General features: G+C 38.8%; 1 protein-coding gene across 1 annotated transcript in view; it reads left to right on the forward strand.

Moving 5' to 3' along the window:
* The first annotated feature begins 356 nt into the window (after nucleotides 1-356).
* Nucleotides 357-19,082, forward strand: part of SDHAF4 (succinate dehydrogenase complex assembly factor 4) — a 24,080-nt gene continuing 5,354 nt past the window's right edge. Inside the window, exons 1-2 of the mRNA XM_034990521.1 lie at nucleotides 357-516; nucleotides 13,232-13,381. Coding sequence (XP_034846412.1) covers nucleotides 453-516; nucleotides 13,232-13,381 — 214 coding nt within the window. The 5' untranslated portion in view covers nucleotides 357-452. The remainder of the gene's footprint in view (nucleotides 517-13,231; nucleotides 13,382-19,082) is intronic.

A 19,082-nucleotide genomic window follows, 5' to 3' on the forward strand; every position in this document is an offset into this window, starting at 1 on the left:
AGTGAAAAAGGAAAGTATTATTACACGGGCTTGAGTAAAAGGTGCTTCACCTTTGTGTGCTATAAAAGAGATCTTTCAAGAGACCTCTGCCTCAGATTAAGAGGCATACACGGAATTATTCCCTCATCCAACCTCAGCCGTGATTTGGGATTTTAATCAACACGTGGGTCAGGGTAGTTGGAGTCTTTCTTCGCGAGAAAGCTGACGCCCTCCACGCGCCTTCCCCAACAGACAGCCTGGGAAGGGAGAACGGATTCCGAGGAAGAGCTCCGGAAGCCCCGCCCCGCCCGGCCACGCGCAGGCCCCGCCCCTCCACACGCAGGCCCCGCCCCTCCACACGCAGGCCCCACCTCACGAGAGCTCCGCCCCCCCGTGGGGTGGGCCCCGGTCGGTGCGGCTGGCTCTCCCCTTCTCCCTCCTGGGCCCGCGAGGACGCTGTGGGATTTGGCACCATGTCTGTGTCAAGGCTGGCTCGGTTGCTTGGCTGCGTCCCGGCCACCGCGTGGAGAGCGGCAAGTAAGGCGCCCGGCCCCGGGGCCGAGGTCGTGGGCGGGGTCGCCAAGGCCCGGCGCCGCGAGAAAGTCCTCCCTCGGGGGAGCCGCGTGTGTCCCGGGCGTCTGCAGGCGCCGGGTGCTGCAGAGCTTCTCTCTTTCGGCTCGGCCACCCACGTCTTGGTCCTGGGCAGGTCCCTTCACCATCCCGGATCTCGGGGGTGGGACTAGGGCTAGAAGATCACCCAAGCCCTCGCAGCCCGGCACCTGCTTCCTTCCGGTCATGGTTAGGAAGGGCAGCGAGCATTCGGGGTGGTTTACTTGGGAGCTCTCAGGGCGCACTGCTCTTTGGTGCTCGTGGAGAAAAATCCTGTGAATGCCTCTTACATCAAAAAGGATTTGTGGCAGTGTACAGTATTAAAAAATTGGAGAAGTGCAGAGGTGCGTCAAAGTAGCAAATTAGTATAATAAAAATTAGGTGAAGTCAAGAATTGTTAATACAAAGAAAGTATGCATGCTTTCAGTAAAAACCAGCGTTTTTTAACCCATTTTTGTTGGCAGGTTTTCTCAGTATTTTAGACTTATCCATAGAGTATGCTAAGCATAGTTTTAATTGAGGACATCCTGGAGAAATTGTGTAAGTTGAAAACAGAATTACTGCCCTTCATAGTAATGGGCCCCAGATTTCTATGCAGTTTGTTTTCTGTAATCATTTCTCCCCAAACATATTACTTGCTAACTGTAAACATTTTAAATGGTCCAGGAGTGAATAATTAAGTGAAAGTCTCACTTTATCCCAACTCCAGAGTAATAACTAAATTTTGTTGTGTGTTCATTCACCATCCCTTTCTCACTTGTGTTAACAACTTAAGAATGAAGTATTTGATACCAAAAATGTATAATACACGTGTAAGTTATGAAGCAAATCTTCCATTTATGAACTCACTTTCCAATTTAAGAAATAGAATACTTCTGTTACCAAGCAGTTACCGGGTGCTTCTTCCTGATGCGGTTGTAACTCTACATGGTTTGGGTCTTCATAGAAATAGCTTCTTACCATTTGTATTCATTTTACTGGCCTTTTTCAACTGGCACTGTAGTTTGAGATTCATCTATATTGATGTGTGAGGTTGTAGTTAATCATTCAGTTGTGTCGTACAGTTTTTCCATTCTTCTTCCCAGTGGACATTTGGGTAATTCTGGAAACACCAGGACTGGCTGCTACACATTCTTGTTATGGGTGCTGTAATGCAAGGAGCGGAATTCCTGGAACATACGGTATAGGCCTTTCCAATTTTATAATACGATGCCAAGCTGTTTTATAAAGGCATTTCCGTTCCTCCCGGCAATTACATTCCTACCAGCAGAAACATCAGTTCTTGTTGCTTCACATACTTGTCAACATTGCTAATCATCAGAAAATTTAATTTTTGTCTGAATAAGGTGTTGAAATGGTATGTCATTATGATTTTGCTTCTGGATTTTATATCCACTATCCTAGCTAAATTACTTTCCTCTGTTAACTTCTCTAATTAGAGAAGTTAAACCTCTTTTCAAATATTTATTAGCTTTTTTTGGTGAAATCTCTTCATTTTATTAATGGATTATTTGTCTTTCTTATTTATATTCTTTACATATATTTCAATACTAAACCTTTTTTAGTTATGTAAGTGGCAAATAGCCCAGTTTGGGGGCTGTTTTTGTCACTCCGTGGTGGTTTTTTTTTTTTTTTTAATCCTATATAACAGCAGCAGAATAAAATAACGGATCTGCATATACAATCACACAACTTCGAAAGAAAGGTGTCCTTTTTTTTAAAGGTGCCTTTTGATGAACACATAATCATAATTGTCGTCATGTCTTGATCCTTTTATTTATTGTCAGTGCTTTGTGACCTTGTCTAAGGACGCCTTTCCTACCCTATTCTCCTATACTTTCTTCTCAAAGGTCTATAGTTTTGCTTTTTATATTTAAGCCTTTATTCTACCAGGATTGATTTTTGTGTATGATGTGAGGCAGGAAACCAATTTCGTTTATTTTCCACGTCGGTAATCTCTTGTCCCAGGTCCACATATTGGGCCTTTCCTTCACTGATACAATGCCAGCTTGTCTTCAGTCAAGTTCACATAAGCATATAGGCATGGGTTTATTTCTTGGCTCCCTTTTCAGTTCCATTGATCTATTTGTCTATTCCTGTGCTGATATCACCTGTCTTAATAACCATACCTTTGTAATAAATCTTTTTTTTTTTTTTTAAGATTTTATTAGAGAGAGAGCAAGCATAAGCAGGGAGAGCTGCACACAGAGGGAGAAGCAGGCTCCCCCCTGAGCTCCCCGATGAGCAAGGAGCCTGATATGGACTCGATCCCAGGGTCCTGGGATTGTGACCGGAGCCGAAGGCAGACACTTAACCGACTGAGCCACCCAGGCGTCCCACCTTTGTAATAAATCTCGGTATCTAATAGGTTAAATCCTCCCATTTTGTTTTTCAGAAGTGCCTTGGCTATTCTTAGGTATCTGCTTTCCATATCAAATTCTTAAAAAAAAAAGTTCCTGTTGGGATTTGATTAACACTGCTCGATATTTTTTTAAATTGTCATTTGGTGATTGCTGCTTATGTATAGAAACATAGTTTACTTATTTATTGCTTTTGTATCCTATAACCTAGCTAAATTAGTTTATTAGTTTAAATAATTTATTATAGCTAGGTGGGGAGGGTATTTTGCTAGGTAGATGGTCATGTTAACAGCAAGTAATGAAAATCTAGTTTCTCACTTTCTAATATTTATATCTTTTTCTTTTCTCTTGTTTTTCTGTCTTGCTTAGATTTCCAGTAACATGTTGTCTAGAAGTGATGATACCTTGTTTGTAATTTTAAAGGGAATGCATTCGTATTTCAAGTGTCATATTAGCTGTGGATGTGCTTTATCAAGTTAACAAAGTCCTATGCTATGTCTAGAAGGGTTTTTATTGTTGTTTATGTATTTGTCTGGTTTTTAAGACTGGATCTTGAAATTTACTGACTTCATTTTTCTTCATCTTCTCGGAGTGATTATATCATTTTTCTCCTTTAAATCTGGTGAGTTGATGAATTGTAGATTTTTCTAATGCTAAATCACTCTAGCATTCCTAGAAAATACTCAAATTGATCATGATGACTATATTTTTAATACAGTGTTGGATTTGGTATGCTAATATTTTGTGTAGAAATTGGCCTGTAGGGGCGCCTGGGTGGCTCAGTTGGTTAAGCGTCTGTCTTCGGCTCAGGTCATGATCTCAGGGTCCTGGGATCTAGCCCCTAATCAGACTCCCTGCTCTGTGGGGAGCCTGCTTCTCCCTCTCCCACTCCCCTGCAGGAAGCCTGCTTCTCCCTCTCCCCCTGCTTGTGTTCCCTCTCTCGCTGTGTCTCTGTCAAATAAATAAATAAAATCTTCAAAAACAAAAAAGAAATTGGCCTATAATTTTCCTCTTTTGCAGTTTCCTTTTCTGGTTGAAGCTTAAGTTATTCTAGCCTCATACAGTGAATTTAAGAATCTTACCACCCTTTTCTCTTCTTTGTTATATTTTGTTCAAAGAAATTATTCATTCTTTGAGTATTTGGTATAACTCAAGTATAAAACTATCTACTCTTTGAGGGAAGATTTTAAATTACTGGTTTAATTTCTTTAGCGGTTATTGCATTGTTCATCAGGTTTTCTCTTAGTCAGCTTCAATAAGTTAAATTTTTCTAGAAAATTGTTAATATTATATGCTTTTGATATATAGACATAAAGTTCCCTTTTTAAAAAAATGTCTGCTCTCATTTATAATTATGTAGTCTCTTTTTTTCGTATTATTTATTTTGCCTTCTCTTGTTTTTTCCTTATTAACCTAATCAAAGACTTCACTTTTAAAGGAACCAACTCTTGGGCGCCTGGGTGGCTCAGTCGGTTAGGCATCTGCCTTCGGCTCAGGTCATGATCCCAGGGTCCTGGGATCGAGTCCCGCATCGGGCTCCCTGCTCTGTGGGGAGCCTGCTTCTCCCTCTCCTCCCCACTTGTGCTCTCTCTCTCACTATCTCTGTCTCTCTCTCTCAAATAAATAAAATCTAAAAAAATAAATAAATAAAAAATAATAAAGGAACCAACTCTTGCTTTTGTTGATTATCCCACTTGTATGTCTTTTATTTATGTTATCGTTTTTTTCTTTAACTGTGGTTATTTTCTTTCCATTTTCTGTGTGTCTCTCTCTTTAAAATAAAACTAAAAACATGGAAATGTGCTTCTCACATACCATAGACTGGGTGGCTTAAACGCCAAACATTTATTTCTCAGTTCTGGAGGCTGGGAAGTCTGAGATCAGGGGGCCAGGACATCTGGTCTCTGGTGAGAGCCTGCTTCCTGGTTTGCAGATGGCTGCCCTCTAACTGTCTCCTCAGGTGGCAGAGAGCAGAAAGCCACAGCAGGCTCTCCTAGCTCTTCTTAAAAGGGCACTAATCCTGTTCATGAGGGCTACACCCTCATCACCTAATTACTTCAAAGAAGCCACACCTCCTAATATCACCACATGACGAGTTAGAATTTCAACATATCAATGGGGGTGGTGAAGGACTCAAATCTTCAGGTCCTAACACTGGTTTTTTTTTTTTTAAAGAAACATGGTAATTGATGGAGCTTCTTATATGAACAACATGTGGCTGGATTTTGTGTTGTTTTTTTTTAATTTAAATATTTATTTATTTGACAGAGTGAGACACAGCAAGAGAGGGAACAGAAGCAGGGGGAGTGGGAGAGGGAGAAGCAGGCTCCCCACCAAGCAGGGAGCCCAATGCGGGGCTTAATGTGGGGCTCGATCCCAGGACCCTGGGACCATGACCTGAGCCGACGGCAGACGCTTAACGACTGAGCCACCCAGGCGCCCCTGGATTTTGTTTGTTTTGTTTTGTTTTTTTGGAGTTTGACAGTCTATACCCATTTAACTGGAGAGTTCAGTCCATTTACAATCATAATTATTGATATAATTGGCTTTATTTCTACCATCTTTTTACACCTTCTGTTTTTCATACGTGGTTTGAATTAAATATTTTCTTCTTCCATTTTTTTTTCCTCTGCTGGTTTGGAAGAATATAAATTATCTTTTATGGTTACCCTTGAAATCTAAATGCATACTTAAGGAAATCTAAAGTTAACACCTTCTCCTAAACAGTGCAAAGTGTAAAAATGCTTTGAATTCACTCATCCTCTACCTCTGTTGTTCAGCCTTTTAGGTGTGTATATGTGTATATTCTTGTGTATATGTTGGGATGGGATTGTGGTTTTGATAATCCCACATCACAGTTATTATTATGGTTTTATACAGTCAATGAATAAAACTTTCATTTTCTCTCTGTTCTCTCACACTTTACTTTTGGGATCATTTTCTTAAAGTAAATTGCTTAGAAGTTTCTTTCATGACTGTCTTTTGTGATAAAGTTTCTTAGTGTTCTTTTTGATGTAGGTCTTATTTTTAATCTGAAAATCTGGTTTCTTTCACTTTTTGTTTTTGAAAGGTGGGTTTAGTGGGTGTATCATTTTCTCATAGCTCTATCTTCTGGCTTCTATTATGGCTATGGTGAAGTTATGTTACTTAGTTATTACTAAAGTTGTTATTACTAATGTTCCTTATTAGTAGTCTGTCTTTTATCTGGCTTCTTCTTGGATCTTCCTTTGATCTGGCTTTCTTGTTGGGGGTTGTTCATTTTACCTTGTGTTCAGATGTACTTTTTTTGCCCTTATTTTGGCATTTCTTTGTTCTTCCTATATCTGCAGATTCCTGTCTGTTGTACTTCTCATGGTCTTTCCACTGTCTCCTTGTGGAATTATGATTAAACAAACATTTGTTAGACCTTCTCATTTTATCCTCCATATGTTTGAACTTCTCTTTGGTTATTTTCATCTTTGTCTCTGCTTTTTCCTGCATAATTTCTTCAGAACTTAATTCTTGATCACATTCTCTTCTCATCTGTATCTGTTCTGCTATCTAGCCCTTTTATTGAGCTTTAAATTTACATTGTTCCATTTCTAAATTTCTTTGTGTTTTAAGTTGGCCTTTCATAGTCTTACTCATTTCTCCTTTTTGGCTTTTTTTCCCTTGAACACATTAAATAGTTATATTCTGATTTCAGTGATTTCAGTATGTCAAATCTTTATGGTCTGGCCGTGTTTGTTGATTTCACTGACTCTTGCTTGTGATGGCTTGTTTCCTCAAATGATTTACTGGGATTCTCTCTTGAGACTTACATGAGACATGAGTTGAGAAGGTATTTCTCCACAGAGGATTTGCTTCTGCTCTTCCCCTGTGTCTGGAGCACTTCACCTTGACTTGGGTGCACTTTATATAAGATGCTCCCCTTGGGCGTTTTTGGACCATACAGATAGTATGTAATCAGGCATAAACATGGATGTGGTCAGCCAGTAGTTTCAAAATCTCTGTAAGGGCTTCTTTTTTTTTTCATCTCCACTTAGAACCAAGATTGAGATGGATACTTTTCCTTCCTTAACTGTTCTCTTCATTAACTGGAAGTTTGCTTCTAGCTCCTTGCTCTTTTGACCAGCAGTATGAACACCACCTGGCAATTGTTAAAATGCAGAATCTCAGGTCTCACTCAGACCTACTCAGAGTCTGCATGTTAACAAGATCCTCCAGGTGTTTTATATGCACATTAAAATCTTCAGGCTCAATTTCTCTTCTGAGTGCTGAGCCTCCCGGAGTCCTGGCCTCTTACCGGCTTTTTGTCTTGCTCAGGCTCAGAAGACTCCTCTCTCTGCTGTTCTGGAAGCTCTGTCCCCCAGCTCTAGGTGAGAAAGACACAGGATATGTAGTGGTTTAAGTGTTTGGTGACCTCACTGAACAGCTTTGTTAATCATTTTATACTTTCTTAAAGGCTCTTTGTCTGATTAAGAGATTTTTGTATATTTTTTCAACCTTTTTAGATGTTTTATAGCTATAGGTTTTTAGGCATCTCTAATTTATCAAATTGCCAGAAACAGAAGTTCTGAAAAGTTGTTTGTTGTTTTGATTTAACGATCATTCAGTCTTTTTTCCTTTGCTTTTATTATTCTTTCAGAAGGTCATCTTCTTGCTTGTAATGTACTTATAAACAGAGTTCTAAATAGGCTTTGGATAAGGCCAAACCACCCCTTGAAGAAGACATGGGCTTTATGGTGGTGATTTCCTTGTTTCTCAAAGGATGATTTTTGCTTTAAGTTTGTCAGGTATTGCCCATGCAGTTGAGGTAGTCAGAAGCTTGCTGAAGGCCAAAATGTAATACGAACATTAATACACAGCTTACTTTTGAGCACTGTGAGGGTTAGGGGCTGACCCCCGGCACCATAAAAAATCCACGTATAACTTTTGACTTCTCCAGAACTTAACTCCTGATAGCCTGCTATTGAATGGAAACCTTGTGTTAACATAAACAGATGAAACACATATTTTGCATATTATATGTATTATATGTTGTATTCTTATAGTAAGGTAAGATAGAGAAAATAAATGTTATTAAGAAAATCATAAGGAAGGGCGCCTGGGTGGCTCAGTTGGTTAAGTGACTGCCTTCGGCTCAGGTCATGATCCTGGAGTCCCGGGATCGAGTCCCGCATCGGGCTCCCTGCTCAGCGGGGAGTCTGCTTCTCCCTCTGACCCTCCCCCCTCTCGTGTGCTCTCTCTCTCATTCTCTCTCTCAAATAAATAAATAAAATCTTTAAAAAAAAAATCATAAGGAAGAGAAAATACATTTACAGTACTGTACTGTAAAAAATCCATGTATATGGAGCGCCTGGGTGGCTCAGTCGTTAAGCGTCTGCCTTCAGCTCAGGTCATGTTCCCAGGGTCCTGGGATCGAGCCCCGCATCGGGCTCCCTGCTCAGCGGGAAGCCTGCTTCTCCCTCTCCCACTCCCCCTGCTTGTGTTCCCTCTCTGGCTATCTCTCTCTCTGTCAAATAAATAAATAAAATCTTTAAAAAAAAAAAAAAATCCATGTATAAGTGGGTCTGTGCAGTTCAGACCTGTGTTGTTCAAGGGTCAGCTATAATTACTGTTGCTTAGTACCTACTGGTTGATAGGTAGAATCCACAGGAGTGGCTCTGGGGCTCCCCTTTACCCGTTTGCTAATCCTTATGATCTGACAGACCCTTTTTACCTGCCTTCAGGCTACCTGTATGTGCCTCCCTGCCACCACCCTGCCAGGTGGCTGTGCACGGACTTGTTTCCAAAGCTATAAAGCGTGTGGGTGCCAAAGGGCACAGTGTCCCCTGTCTTATCTTGTACGGTACAGAAATGAGAGGAATTCTCCTCCTCCCCATTCTGTCACACTGTTACCTGTCTATAAAAATAGTTCTGTTTAGACCTCCATGGTCTCAGAGTCCTTTGAGAATACTGGTCTTTTAACTTTTCCTTGTAACCTTTTTTCCTACAATAAAGTTCCTTCAGAAGTACTCAAGGCCAGACCTATGGACTGGTTTCTCAAACTGCTCCTTTGCTGGTCCTCTCTCTTTCCCACAGTACACTCATATTCCTTTTCTTTTCCAAAAACCCTTTTGCACAATGATTTCCGTGTCCTACCGTTAAGCTGAAGTTATTATTCCATTCAGAGTGTGCACATAGAGACATACACATTACTTCATTTCTCTGAGCTAGCCTGCAAGGTAAGTAGAAGTACCCCCATTCTGGGGGGGATACAGACTCAGTGAGATACAGTAACCTTCTTAGGGTCAGTCACATTGCTAAATGTGGCATTGGAACCCATGTGTGATTCTAGTGCCCTTAGTTTGCAAGGTTTTTTTTTCACTTGTCCCTTGTATTACTGAAGGAAAGGGCCAAGCTGCTGTAACAATTCTGCTGATGAGACGGGGAGGACAACTCTGCTTTGACAGAGTTCTTTTCCATCCAAGTCCGTGTTCTTTTCATCCTGTTGCTCCACCATGTGTAGGGCAGTACCGCTGATCAGCCCCATGTACAAGAGTTGAGTTTTTAGTAGTTATTTACAACCTGTGTCTCTTCTGAATGGTTGGACATAGGTTCTGAATGGGCACTGTCTATATCATACAAGTTATTAAATATTTTACGTGTCACCTTGCCCTGGGTTTTGTCCACATCTGCGTGGTTAAAGCTGGGTCACTGCCATGTCTGTATTATAACCCAAGGAAATGGGAAAAGAAATTCAGGGCAATCAGCTTGTTGCAAAAGTGAGGCAACTTAAAATTTGCACACATCACTTCCAGTCACAACCCATTGGTCACCACTTGGACACGTGGCTGCTTGGTTGCAGGGGAGGCTGGGAAATGTCATCTCTAAGCAAGTGGCCTGGTGCTTAGCTTAATAGCAAATGAGGTGGGAGTGGGAATCCTAGAACCAAATGGAAGAAGGGAAAAGTGGCTACTTGAAACAGTTCCACCACACCTACCTAATGTCACTTTTTCAGAAAATCATTTTGTTCAAATTGAACAGACTTACTGTAAATTAAAGACTGTTAGACCTGCCCCATCGGATTATTGTGAGGTTTAATGAGGTGTCATGTTTTCAGCCCCTAGTACAGAGCCTGGCACATAGCAGACATCTAACACATATATATGCATCATTTAAGAGGCAAAATTTTTAGCTTCAGATTTTGTCTGCATTATAATTGGTAGTCGAGACTATTTTGTGCCATTTTTATGATTTTGTGTAAATGCTTAGGAATCTCTACAGATTTGGAACATACCAAGTTTAATTTTTACACTGAATATCATTTCAAGCTTTGAGTTAAGAGATTTTTTTTTTTGATTTGCAAAACAACCAAACCTAAAACTGAAAGTGCTAATTTATTGTATTGAGTCGAGTCTGAGTGCCTAGTAGCAGGTGGCTACTGGTATCTGTTAAATACTTGGCTGATTTTTAGACTTCAAAGTGAGTTATTTGATGTACAGTAAGACAGACTTGTTAGTAACCAGATGCAGAATCTAGACATTAGCTGGAATAGATGAAAAATCTGTCTACATTTAGAATCTAATTTGTAACTATTAAAATTCTTTCTGTATATCCATATTAATTATTACTGAATTATCATGACTTAGAAACAACCTTTCATGCTTTATAAATTTGTGATTTGTTGATGGATAGATAGTTGGGCATTAATGAACAGAAGTTTCTATTGTGGAGGTTGGCTAAACTTCCTAAATTGGGATATATTGACGTCACATTCTAAAGAATCCTATACTTCCGATAAGAAGTGACTAATTAACAAAAATCACGTGATTTGGACTGGAAATATCTTTCAATTGAGCATGGTTTATGTTCACCAAAATTTTCAATATATTTTTTAAACACAATAAACCAAGATCAGTTGTTATATGAAATATATTAATATAATCAGAAACTCATATTTCTATATTTTCCATTTCTTAAATAAAAATAAATGCTGCCTTATAAGACATTATTGCAGGTTTTTCTCTTTAGCCTTTTAGTATATGTTTAAATATTATTTTGAGGACATAAGAAAAAATACAATATGTCCTTAGATATTGAAGTGGGAGTTTGAAGGCAAAATGGTCTGTACTATAAATCAATAAGTAAGTAAAAATTTTAAATAAGTAACTGTTTTTATTTTAATGTGTATAGAAATTTTTATCACAAATATGAAGTATTCTGTATAAGTGAGCATGTAGATGGGAGAAAACTATATTCTGTAGATCATTGTCATAGCTTTATAAAAACATTCAGTTACGTATTTTTTAATCCTCGTGTTTTATGGGCTCTTGGATCTGTATTGTATTGAGATGTATTATTACATGTATTTTATTCATATCCTAGCTAACACTACATCACCCTACCATCTGCTTTAAAAAATTATATATAGGGGTGCCTGGCTGGCTCAGTCAGTTGCGACTATCGATCTCGGGGTTGTGAGTTCGAGCCCCATGTTGGGTACAGAAATTACTTAATACAAACTACCATTCTCTAGCGGGAATGGTAGTTTGTATTCTAATTGGTCATTCAAACAAGAATTTTGCTACTCCCTGAGCTATATGCAGTAGATATGCAAATGAACAGCCTGATGTACTATTTCGAAATTGTTAATACAGTTTGTATGTAATGTTAACTTTATGTAATCTTACAAACAAGTCTTACATAATTCCAAGTTGGCTGTGGAGGGTGTGTATGTATAAAAACATATATATATATATATATGTACAAATAGTTATGTGCGTATATATTTGTGTGTGTATGTATGGGTGTGTGTATATATAAAATTTTTAAGTAATTTCTGTACCCAACATGGGGCTCGAACTCACAACCCCGAGATCGATAGTCGCAACTGACTGAGCCAGCTAGGCACCCCTATATATAATTTTTTAAAGCAGATGGTAGGGTGATGTAGTGTTAGCTAGAATATGAATAAAATACATGTAATAAAAGAAAATTCTAATTATATGTAATGCTACCAAGAGCTTGCAGATAATACTATGATGATAATATTAGATAAAATTTATTACAGTAGTAAAAGCTTTGCATGAATTGTCTTGTTTAATTTATTTAGTAACTCATGAGATAGGTACTGTTACCTTCAATTTAGAAGGGAGGAAACAGAGTTAGAAAGGGTAAGTCACTTGACAAAGGTCAAACAACTGTTAGTTTCCTACTACTGCTGTAACCAGTTGTCACAAACTTAGTGGGGAGAAGTCTGAAATGGATGAGAAATCTCTGGACTGAAATCAAAGTATTAGTGTTCTTCTGGATGCTCTAGGGGGAGAATCTCTTCCCTTTTCCAACTTCTAGAGGCTGCTGAAATTCCTTTCCTCCATCTTCAAAGCCAGCAGCATCCATTAAGGCTTTCTGATGCTGTCATCCCTCTGGTTCTCTCTTCCAATTGTCTCTTCCCCTTTTAAGGATTCTTGTGATTACAGTGGATCCACACAGATAGCCCAAGGTAATTGTTCTAGTCTAAGGTCATCTGATTAGCAACCTCAATTCAAACTGCTGCCTAAATTCTCCTTTACCGTGGAGCCTTACCTCTTCACAGGTTCTGGGTATGAGGTTCTGATCATCTTTGGAAGCCATTATTCCGCTTACCACAGTAGTATAACTGGAACTGGTCCCCAACTCTGTCTGCCTCTAAAGCCATTCCTTTTAGGAAATTCAAAACCCAACTCTGAAGTCATTTTTTTCAGGGTGGTTTTGCACTTATTGTACATGATCTTAACAAGGGTTGGATAACTTTCATAGCAGTTTAGGAAATTTAGCTTTCTCTATATAAACTATGGAGAAAGTGATCTCATTTATATGTTGTAAATACCCAATACATTTTTTAAATGTTTAATTGGCAGGAAAAGAGAATCACGATTTGGGATTCAAATATAAGAATACTAAATAACAATCTCTTGTAATTTAAATAATAAATATTGTCCTTAAAACTTTGTACTACTTAGTAACACTTAGTCATCTCATTTCTGGTATTTGGGGCATTGCTTCACACAGGAATCAGTATTTTATGTATAAGTTTTTACAATTTTGATAATGGTTAACTAATTTATTTTAAAGCTCTTCTTTTTAAACTGATAATATTGGTTGCCTCTGAGGAAGGGAAGTGCCTGTCTGGAAGATAGAGGGAAGAATTTTCACTCTATGTCCTTTTGTACTTTTTGTGCTTTGATAAATGTGAACGTATAAACTAAAAACAAAACTGTTAACTTTTTAAAGTAGAATAAAAGAACAGCTCCTAATTTTTCCCTCTCTCCACTCTCCAGGATCACCCCTTTTATGTCATTCTGTGAGGAAAATGAGTTCTCAAGGAGAAAAATCCAAACCCATCAAACAATCTCTTAAGAAGCCAAAGTTACCAGAAGGTCGTTTTGATGCACCCGAAGATTCTAATTTAGAGAAAGAACCACTGACAAGTGAGTGTGGGCATACCTCACAGATATTACAGGTTTGGTTCCAGACCGCTGCAGTAAAACAAATACGGCGGTAAAGTAAGTCAAATAACTGTTTTTGGCTTCCTAGTATGTATAAAAGTTACGTTTACACTATACTGCAGACTGTAAAGTGTGCAATAGCACTGTGTCTAAAAAAACAATATATACATACCTTAATTTAAGATACTTTATTGCTAAAAAATACTAACCATCATCTGAGCTTTCAGTGAGTCATAATGTTTTTCTGATGGAGGGACTTACCTCAGTGTTAATGGCTGCTGACTGATCAGGGTGGTGCTTGCTATAACAATTTCTCAAAATAGAACAACAATGAAGTTCGCCACATTGATTTATTCCTTTCATGAAAGACTTCTCTGTAGCATGAGATGCTGTTTGGTAGCATTTTACCCACAGTAGAACTTCTTTCAAAATTGGGGTCAGTCCTCTCAAACCTTGCCACTTCTTTGTCAACTAAGTTTGTGTAATAGTCTGTACCCTTTGTTGTCATTTGAACAGTCTTCACAGTATCTTCAACAGGAGTAGATTCCATCTCACAAAACCACTCTTTCCTCATCCATAAGATGCAAGTGCTCATCTGTTGAAGTTCTACCAAGAGAATACAGTAATTTAGTCACATCTTCAGGCTCCACTTCTGGTTCTAGTTCTCTTGCTATGTCCACATCTGCAGTTACTTCCTCCACTGAAGTCTTGAACTCCTCAAAGTCATCCCTGAGGGTTAGAATCAACTTCTTCCAAATTCCTTTTAATGTTGATATTCTGACCTCTTCCCATGAATCACGCATGCTCTTCATGGCGTCAAAATGGTGAATCCTTTCCAGAAGGTTTTCAATTTACTTTGTCTGAATCATCAGAGGAATCATTACCTATGGCAGCTCCAGCCTTACAAAATGTATTTCTTAAATAATAAGACTTGAAATTCGAATGACTCCTTGATCCATGGGCTGCAGAATGGATGTTGTGTTAGCAGGCATGAAAACATTAACCTCATTGAACATTTCCATCAGAGCTCTTGGGGGACCAGGTGCATTGTCAGTGAGCAATCATATTTTGAAAGGAATCTTTTTTTCTGAGCAGCAGGTCTCATCAGTGGGCTTAAAATACTCAGTAAACCATGCTGTGAACAGATGTGCTGTCATCCAGGCTTTGTTGTTCCATTTATGGAGCACAGGCAGGGTAGATTTAGGATAATTCTTTTTTTTTTTTTTTTTTTAAAGATTTTATTTATTTTGACAGAGAGAGAGAGAGACAGCGAGAGAGGGAACACAAGCAGGGGGAGTGGGAGAGGAAGAAGCAGGCTTCCCGCCGAGCAGGGAGCCCGATGTGGGGCTCGATCCCAGGACTCTGGGATCATGACCCTAGCCGAAGGCAGACACTCAACCACTGAGCCACCCAGGCGCCCTAGGATAATTCTTAAGTGTCCTAGGATTTAGGGAATGGTAAATGAACACTGGCTTCAACTTAAAGTCACCAGCTGCATTAGCCCCTAATAGGAGAGTGAGCCTGTTCTTTGAAGCACTGTAGCCAGGCATTGACTTCTACTCCCAGCTATGAACGTCCTTTTTCCAATAGAAGGCTGTTCCATCCACATCGAAAAACCTGTTGTTCAAGGTAGTCACCTTCATTACTTATCTCAGCTAGATCTGGATAACTTGCTGCAGCTTCTACATTAGCACCTGCTGCTTCACCTTGTGCTCTTTGATGTTATGGAGATGTCTTCTTTCTCCATATCAGCAATAAGGCTGTTTGCTTTCTTATCGTTTGTGCGTTCACTGAAGTAGTGCTTTCCATTTCCTTCAAGAACTTTTCCTTTGGGGCGCCTGGGTGGCTCAGTTGGTTGAGCGACTGCCTTTGGCTCAGGTCATGATCCTGGAGTCCCTGGATCGAGTCCCGCATCGGGCTCCCTGCTCGGCGGGGAGTCTGCTTCTCCCTCTGCCCCTCCCCCCTCTCATGTGCTCTCTCTCATTCTCTCTCTCTCAAATAAATAAATAAAATCTTTGAAAAAAAAAACAAAACTTTTCCTTTGCCTGCACAATTTGGCTAACTGGTTGTTGTAAGAGGCCTAGCTTTGGCCTATCTCGGCTTTCAGCGTGCCTTCCACATTAAGCTTAATCATGTCTAGCTTTTAGATTTAAAGTGAGAGACATGTGACTCTTCCTTTCACTTGAACACTTAGAGGCCATTGTAGGGATATTAATTGGCCTAATTTCAGTATTGTTTTGTCCCAGGGAGTAGAGAGGTTCAAAGAGGGGGAAAGACAAGGGAACGACTGTTTAGTGGAGCAGTCTGAGCACATGCAACATTTATCAGTTAACTGTTTTATATGTTTGTTTCCTAATGCTCCAAAACAATTACAGTAGTAATATCAAAGATCACTGATCACAGAGCACCATAATAAATGTAATAATAATGAAAAAGTTTGAAATATTGTGAGAATTACCGAAATATGACACAGAAACACAAAGTGAGCAAATGCTATTTGGAAAAAGGGCACCAATAGACTTGCTCATAATAGGGATGCCACAATTTGTAAAAAAAAAATGCAGTATCTGTGAAGCATAAAATAAAGCTTCTCTTAATTTTTGAAGTGTCAAAGAAAGTATTTTAGTTATTGAGAAAAAAGAATGAAAGAAACATGTTATTGTTTATAATTCTTTATCAACAATAATAAAGCATATTGCACAATGAATAAACTACCACACTGACCGTCACTTTGGGTAGGTTTAGAAAAAATAATTTCCAAACGCCTCACAGTGATTGACTATGTTTGTTTTATTTACTATACCCCATTATTCACATGACAAAGTATATGATTTGAGATCTGTTTTGATGCAAATAACTTGAAAACCACTTGAGCAGACTTAAACAAAAGGTAGTTCAGGTTGTTACTGGGCTACAAGGTACACAGGTGTGGTACCGCAGGGCAATGATGCTTCTGGGCCTTGGAAAAAAATGGACCTTGGGAGTAAACACTGTATGGAAACCAGGATATTCTTCCTCCTCCTCTTGTCCCTGGTCTTCTCTTCATTGTTTTCTGTCATCAGACTCCCTTCTAAGTCCACTGGGTGGAAGGAACTGCTCCTTGCTGCTACCCAGGTCAATAGAGCAACTAGACTGAAAATACAATTGTTTAGTTCTAATTCCAAATTTTTTTTTTTTTTAAGATTTATTATTTATATGAGAGAGTGAGAGCACACTGGGTGGGGGTGAGGGAGAGGAAGTGAATCTTAAACAAATTCCCTGCTGAGTGTGGAGCCTGAGGCGGGGCTACATCCCAGGACCCTGAGATCACAACCTGAGCCAAAACCAAGAGTTGGTCACTCAACCAGCTGAGCCACCCAGACGCCCCTAATTCCAAATTTCTTATGAAGAGAGCTCATTGGCCAAGCTTAGAGCAGGTGTCTATAGCTAAATCAATCTGAGTGGCCAGTGGGGTGGGTCACAGGTGAAGGTGGTTATTCTCACCATAGCCATGTGGTTGGAGAAAGAGAAGGGGAAGTTTGGAGAAGGAGGTTTTTTGAGGGTGGTGGGATAATAGACTAAACATTGTTTTGTATTTAGTACATACAAAATTTGGTTCATGTCTTAAAGCTCTGTTTGTTAAAGTGCTACTTTTTTTCATTCTATACTCTTTTGTACCTTTGAATTGTGGAACATGTGCAAGTATTAGCTATTCAAAAAATATGATTTTAGATAGCGTAAATGTAAACATACCAGTCTGAAATTTTGGCATGCCTCCCCTGCTTGTCTCCTGAGAGTTAACCCATCTATGTAGTGAAGCATCCTAGGCAAGAAGATACCAACAGAGGATACAGGGACCTGTATCTGGAGCTCTTTAGAATATAAAAGCTTTTCTTTTTGTTCATTCAGTTAAATATTTCAGTTTATAGCACTTTATTAAGCCCAGTCTAATAACCAGATCAATCAGTCAGCCAAAATGATGGAGACTTTTAAAAAGCATAATCTAAAGGTAAAATTCTTCTTTCATAGTTTTAGCCAAGCACAAAAATCTAAGAGGAAATTTTTCATTAAAACATCATACACAAAAGTAGCAATCCCAGAAGTAAACCCTCACATATATGCTCAATTGGCTTTTGAGAAGGTTGCCAAGATCATTCAGTGGTGGAAAAGACAGTTTTTTCTATACGTGGTGCTGGGAAAACTGGATATCCACATGCAAAGAATGAAATTGGACCCTTACACCATATATAAAAATTAACTCTAAATATGTCAAAAACCTAAAATTAAGAGCTAAAACTATAAAATTCTTAGATGAAAACACTGAGAAAAATCTTCATGATTGATTTTGACAGCCGTTTTATGGTTATGACACCAAAAGCATAGACAGCAAACACAAAAGTATATAAATTGGACATTATCAAAATTAATAAATTTTGGACATCGGACATTATCAAGAAAGCAAAAAGAAAACCTACGGAATGGTGGAAAATATTTGTAGATCATATATCTGACAAAGAATATCAAGAGTATGTAGAAAACTCCTACAACCCCACAAAAACAACTCAATTCAAAAATGGACAAATGACTTGAATATACATTTCTCCAAAGATACACAAATGACTAACAAGCACCTGAGAAGGTGCTTAACATCACATTCCTTACAAATCAAAACCACAGTGAGACACCACTTCACACCAACTAGGATGGCTACAATTTAAGAAAAACTGGAAAATAAGTGGTGGCAACAATGTGGAGAAATTGGGACCATCCTGTGTTTCTGGTGGGAATGTAAAATGATGCAACTACTCTGGAAAACAGTTTGGCAGTTTCTCAAAAAAGTCAGATATAGAACCCAGCAATTCTACTCCTAGGTATATATCCAAAAAAATTGAAAGCAGGGACTTGAGCATATATCTGTATACCTGTGTTCATAGCAGCTTTATTCACAGTAGCCAAAAGAAACAACTCAGATGTCCATCAATAGATAAATGGATAAACAAAATGTGGTGTGTGGAATATTACTCAGTCATAAAAAGGAATGGCATTTTGGTTGTGCTCAAATGTAGATGGACCTTGAAAACATTATGCTTAGTGAAATAAGCTAGACACAGAGGGACAAATATGATTCCACTTAAATTATGTACCTAGAGTAGGCAAATTCATAGAGACAAGGTAGAATAGAGGTTATCAAAGTCTTGAGGGGGCGGGGAAAAGGAAAGTTTTTGTTTAATGGGTACAGAGTTTATATTGAGGATGATGAAAAACTTTGGGGTATAGAGATAGTGTAATGGTTACAGACTACTGAGAATGTAGTTAATGCCACTGAATTGTATACTTACAAATGGTTAAAATGATAAATATTACATATATTTAATAAAAGAAAAAAGTACATTTCAAAAGGTAATCATCTGTTTGACACAATGCTAGGTATTCATCATCACTTTTGAATCACTGAAATTTATGTTGAACATACCATCTCTTAGAAGCTGGTCTAGTAAACATCACCAAACCCAGCAAATGCTTTTCAATCCTCATTTTATAGGAACTGTCTATAAGCTTCGGTGTTGTTAACCATTGCTTCTGGAAATCTCCTGTCTTGGTTTTGGTTATGCTTTGTCCAGTTCCTCCTCCTATTCCTTGAACCATTTATTCCTGAACTGTTTTTTTTAAGCTCTTCTACCTCTGCCCAAAAGCAGAGGTTCAG

Source organism: Mirounga leonina, unplaced genomic scaffold (assembly GCF_011800145.1).
Source record: "Mirounga leonina isolate KUSES-001 unplaced genomic scaffold, KU_Mleo_1.0 Mir_53, whole genome shotgun sequence".
In the NCBI taxonomy this organism is placed as follows: domain Eukaryota; kingdom Metazoa; phylum Chordata; class Mammalia; order Carnivora; family Phocidae; genus Mirounga; species Mirounga leonina.